The following is a 6,000-nucleotide window of genomic DNA, read 5'->3' as shown; positions in this document are numbered from 1 at the left end:
AGGTATTCAACTAAAATTTAAAGAGGTAAGAGAAAATTTCTTGAAGCAAAGGTCTGGAAGATCATAATATTAGTGTGATATATATTTAAGTAGCCTAGTAGTTGTATCAACATCTGATAGCAATCAATACCTGACTGTTAAATCAAATAAATTCAGTACAATTCAAACTTTTTGACAATATTTATTGTCACGTAACATAGAACTGAACATATGTATGATTGTAGATATGTATAACGTTCTCTCATAAATAAATAAAAGTAGGGCTATGTTTCAAAATAAGAGAAAATAAATAAAATGTGAAAATTGTGTATGTTTAAATAAAGTGCTGAACTTTCCCTTTTATATCTCAGTGAGAGAACTGAGCTCTAGCTTGGGTTAGGGTTAAGATTAGGGTTAAACCTGGGCTTGGGTTAGGGTTAAACCTGGGCTTGGGTTAGGGTTAGGGTTAACCTGGGCTTGGGCTAGTGTTAAACCTGGGTTAGGGTTAAACCTGGGCTTGGGTTAGGGTTAGGGTTAACCTGGGCTTGGGCTAGTGTTAAACCTGGGTTAGGGTTAAACCTGGGCTTGGGTTAGGGTTAAACCTGGGCTTGGGTTAGAGTTAGGGTTAAACCTGGGCTTGGGTTAGTGTTAGGGTTAAACCTGGGCTTGAATGGAGTCAGGGCCGCTCTCATACACATGTGGATGTGCACATTAGTGACCTTGGAACCATATTTAGATTGGATTATGTTCATTGTAGAGAAAGCTGCCTCACAGTTGTATGTAGAGCCAAACATGATCATAATGTATAGGGCTACTGTCCTCAGACCTGGGAAAGCTGTCTCAGGGACGCTGTCTTCAGATTTGAGTGGACATGTTTGTTCAAAACCTTTATGTTTTGTCTCATAAAGGCATTTCACATTGTCACTTTTAATAAGTGCCCCAGTTTCTGTACATATGAGATACACTGGTTTAGTGTGAACAGAGTCTCACTCGTCTGTTTCTCTCTCTTTCTCCGTCTCACTCGTCTGTTTCTCTCCCTTTCTCCGTCTCACTCGTCTGTTTCTCTCCCTTTCTCCGTCTCACTCGCCTGTTTCTCTCCCTTTCTCCGTCTCAATCGTCTGTTTCTCTCTTTCTCCGTCTCACTCGTCTGTTTCTCTCCCTTTGTTTTCTTACTTTCATGTGTAACTTTACTCTAATTCTCTCTCACCTGTCTTGCGCTGTTGAGTCGCAGTAATGCACAGACTTGCATGCAATTGGTCGGTGCATTTCCACTACCACTATTGTAAAGATTGTGCAGGTTAAATAAAAGCGTCAAGTTTTAAAGCATAACATTTTTGCATTTTGTTTTGGCTGTAGGTCCGAGTCCGGATTGGACAGCTTCTGGGTCTGGACACGGACCGTGGTCCACCTGTTAGTGACCTATGTATCCAGTAATATAAGCTATAAGTGTACATGTGTAAAAAGTGTAAATCATATTACAATAATAAACAAATAATAAATCACACAAACAGTAAAATGAACAGAGTTCAGCTCGAGTTCATGTGGATTTTCTCCTGCTGTTACAAATAATCCCTCAGGTTTTTATGGGATTGAGGTCCAGGGAATTTTATCCAGGGATCAGAGGTCATTATAAACTCAGTGTAGAATTGTGTTTAGTCTGATTCACTGTACACGATGAACACACACTTCTCACGTCTCTGTGTGTGTTTAATGTGTTAGAACTAAATGAGTGATGTGTTAATAAACATGTTCTCTATTCTCCATCATGGTAATGCAGGAACACTGGAGTCTTCATCACACACAGATATTCATTAGAACCTGAATATGAAAGAAAAAGATGTGAATTAATCAGCACAAAGTGGACTGTGGTACTTCATGACCAACAGCATGTAATCATCTCTGCTCCAACAGAAACATCATCATCTCCTGTTTATAATGAATCATTCAACATTTCTTCATTCTTACTAACATCTGTGTTGTAACATTTAACTAGAACAAATGAGAACTTCCACAAGTTCTAACAGGATAATGAGCAGATCTTTACCCATCACATCACTGCTCTTATCCAATCACAGGAGCTTTTTTATATAACAAACACTACTGTGTCATTTAGATCTTGTTCTACATTTATATTTAAGTGCAGACTTTAAGAACAAACTCAGGTGAATTTTACAGGAATGACAGAAGACACAATGTTCATTAACAATCACTCTCATCAACTCATTGGTGACTTTTTGTAGACTGTCTGAATCCCTGTTTTCTGCCTTCACATGAATTTTACATCAACACACTTTACTGAACACAAAACAGCATTAAAGAGAATCGTTAGAAAAATCCTGATTAAACAGAATATAGTGACATTTTCTAACCTGATAATGTGAAAGTTATTGAAGAGAAATGTGATGTGTATCAATGTGTAATGATAATGAGGGTAAACTTTTATTAACAGGTCATTACTCACCTCACTGTCTGTAGTTTGTAATGTTCATCATCCTTAAGATCAGACAGCAGCTTCTTTACTGAGTCTCCTAGTTTATTACAGGACAGATTCAGTTCTCTCAGGTGTGAGGGGTTTGATCTCAGAGCTGAAGTCAGAGCAGCACAGCCTTCATCTGAGACACCACACTCACACAACCTGTATAGAGACACAATAACACACTCTTCACTGGTTGTACACAGGGACGTTTCTAGTGTTTAATCATTTTGATCACAGGCCCACAAGAATTTTACAGAAACCTGAAAACACTTATTTATTTATTGCAAAAACTCCAACAAAGCCTTTATTTATTTCTTTTTATTTATTATTCATTCATTCATTTGTTTGTTTGTTTGTCATCATATAATGCAATTAACATGAACATAACTTTGTGCTGCAGATCATTTTATTATGTCGCTTTGTAGAAGCCAACATTCTGTTTTCATATTTAAGCTTAGACAAACCTAGGACTTTCGAGCCACATGCACCAAATTCGGATATGTTGTAGACCCTGGTCTGAAGTTTGTTGCTCTTACTTTTCTAAGCGATCCGGTACCGGGTCTCAAAATGGCCTTTTTCCCCATAGACTCCCATTATAAAATTGGGAGGTTTATAACTCGGCAAGCTTTCGAACTCTCTACACCAAACTTGGCCAGCTCCTTTAGGGTGATACTCTGAACAAAGTTTAAATTGGTGTACCGACTGGCCTTTCGGTTGTGCCACAGCCCCGCCTGCAATATATACAAAATCAAAAAACCTTTTACAACATGGACATGTGACATATCAAAACACTCAGCACAGTGAGGGGAACTTCCTGACAGGTGTTCTGATGACGTCACGTGAAAACAAAAATCCTTTGCACAACATAGACATATGGCATATCAAAACACTCAGCCCAAGGAGGGGACTTGCGTCACAGGTTTTCGGATGACGTCACATGCTCGTCTCCACTTGCCTCCAAATGTTTTGGCACCCTAGCACCCCACTAGATTTCAAACGTTTTATGTCCACTTGCCTCCGTTAAAAGATTATTATTATTATTATTATTATTATTATTATCCAAAAATCTACGAAAAAAAAATGCGGACTAGAGCGTTCGAGTCACATGCACCAAATTCGGATATGTCGTAGACCCTGGTCTGTAGTTGGTTGCTCCTACTTTTCTAAGCGATCGGAATTCCGGCATTCCCGGTATGGAATCTCAAAATGGCCTTTTTTCCCCATAAACTTCCATTATAAACTTTTGAGGTTTATAACTCGGCAAGTTTTTGAGCGATTTACACCGAACTCTGACAGGTTCTTTAGGACCTTACTCCGGACGAAGTTTTTATTTCGGGGTTCCGACGGAATTTTCGGTTTTCCCGTAGTCGACGATCGAACATCCCATAGACATGAAAGGGTAAGTCCTCTAAGCTCTCACACACACAGTGTGCGCAGAGCTCAGGCACGGCTTCTGTTCTGTGTTCTATCCACTATAATAAGTAGAATCCCATAATGACTGCAGTATTGACATGAAATGTCCAAACCCTCAGTAGCCACTTTTCACCAAAAGTATTGGCACCCCACCGGGTATTCTGGTGACGTCACGTGTAGCCCCGCCCCCAAAATAAGTGAAATCAAAAATTAGCACACCATGGACGTGTCATATATCAAAACACTCAGCCCAATGAGGGGAAGTGCCTCACATGTATTTGGATCACGTCACATGCTCATGTCCGCTTGCCTCCAAAATATTGGCTCTCTAGCGGTCTAGTAGTTTTCACAATCTTTCTGTCCACTTGCCTCCAAAAAGCACCGGCCTTTGCGAATACTTGTCTACCGTCAAAGCCAACATCAAAGTGTGTCATTTTCAGACATATCTACTGTAATCTACATCATCAGACACTGATTTATCAGGAACATTTTACTGGGGCTCGAGTGTCGACCCTGACTGTAGACAGTGTGTATTATTGTGACTGAGTAACACACACTTTACAGACCAGGACAACACATAAGACTAGAACTTGGACTTTTTCTGGACTTTCATACACAACACTGAGACATCAGCCAGATTTTATTTTACACAGAACATATTTCATATATTGCAGTATTTAACACATCTGAACTTTATTAAAACAGTCACATTGTTCTGCCACTGATCCATATTCACATTTATTTTTACACTCCATTAAACTGATCCTTACATTTCTATTTGTTACATCTATTCTATTTTTATTCTATTTTCTTTTTTATTGTTCTATTTTATTTTATGTTTAAATCACATAGGTGTTCTCCAAGTGTTTGGAGAAGTTGTTAGTTCATTGGTGTATTTTTTAACCCCAGACAGTGAAAGTGTAAATGGTTTATTCAGTATTGACAAGAACAACTGTGACTGTGTTTTATTTATACACAATGTGTTTATCTATTATTACGACCTGGATGAAGATTAGACCATGATTTATTATTAATGTTTTAATAGATGATCTTACCCCAGTGTCTCCAGTTTACAGTGAGGATTCTCCAGTACAGCAGAGAGACTCTTCACTCCTGAGTCTCCTAGTTTATTACAGGACAGATCCAGGTGTCTCAGGTGTGAGGGGTTTGATCTCAGAGCTGAAGACAGAGCAGCACAGCCTTCATCTGAGACACCACAATTACACAACCTGTATAGAGACACAATGACACACTCTTCATCAACAGATTTTTAAAACCCTTTATTACAATTAATAAAAAATTATTACTGTATATTCAGTAAATAATTTTGACAGAAACAGAACCAAACCACAAATAAAGATTTCTAATGAGAAAGTTTCCTCACATCAAATAGACTAGAACACAATAAATGTTCATCTATTACACTGCAGAAAGGCATGAAACACTTTAACTCTGTAAACCAGTGGTCCCCAACCCCCGGTCCGTGGACCAAATGGTATCGGGCCGCCCAAGGAACATTAAATTATTTCCATTTTATTTACTGTGGTGTATTTCTCTCGGGTTTGTGCGACTTTCCATGGACGAGAGGTTAACCGGGAGCTGAGAGACGTCACCTAAAGCCGCACCGATACCGATGAGCAAAATATGATAATCGGGCCGGGTTTAGGTGACGTCTGGAGCTGAGCGGCTGCGGTGTTGTAGCTTTGGTGGAGAGAGAAGGTGTGTATCGCTCCTCTCTGTTCACCGGTACCTTCTCATGTTTAACAGTGCTTGGTGTACGTGTATATTGTGTTTGCTCAAATTTAACCCACAAATTAGCAAAAATGAGCACGAAACAGACGTCAGGAAGTTAGAAACTCTGCCGGTGTTCTGGATTAAAGTCATGGCGGAATACCCTGAGATTGTCACCACAGCACTTACATCCCTATCGTCATGTCCGACATGCTATCTGTGTGAAGCAGGGATTTCTGCAGTGACGGCAACTGAAACAAAACAACGGAATAAACTGGACATAAGCAACACACTTCGGGTGTCATTGTCTCCTATTACCCCAGATGGAACCATCTCGTTGTAAAGAAACAAGCTCAGGGTTCTTATTGATTTAGCGTTGTAGTGAGTTAAAAAGGCATGTT

General features: G+C 39.4%; 1 protein-coding gene across 17 annotated transcripts in view; it reads right to left on the bottom strand.

The window, feature by feature from the left end:
- Positions 1-586: 586 nt before the first annotated feature.
- LOC113634822 (NACHT, LRR and PYD domains-containing protein 3-like) overlaps positions 587-6,000 on the bottom strand; it is a 37,996-nt gene continuing 32,582 nt past the window's right edge. For all 17 annotated transcript variants that reach the window (XM_047817143.1, XM_047817160.1, XM_047817140.1 and 14 more), the window contains one exon: positions 587-2,614. In XM_047817143.1, coding sequence (XP_047673099.1) covers positions 2,437-2,614 — 178 coding nt within the window. In that variant the 3' untranslated portion in view covers positions 587-2,436. The remainder of the gene's footprint in view (positions 2,615-6,000) is intronic.

Source organism: Tachysurus fulvidraco, chromosome 8, assembly GCF_022655615.1.
Source record: "Tachysurus fulvidraco isolate hzauxx_2018 chromosome 8, HZAU_PFXX_2.0, whole genome shotgun sequence".
NCBI lineage: Eukaryota > Metazoa > Chordata > Actinopteri > Siluriformes > Bagridae > Tachysurus > Tachysurus fulvidraco.
The sequence above is the reverse complement of the archived record's forward strand: the minus strand, read 5'-3'. Positions and strand labels throughout refer to the sequence as shown.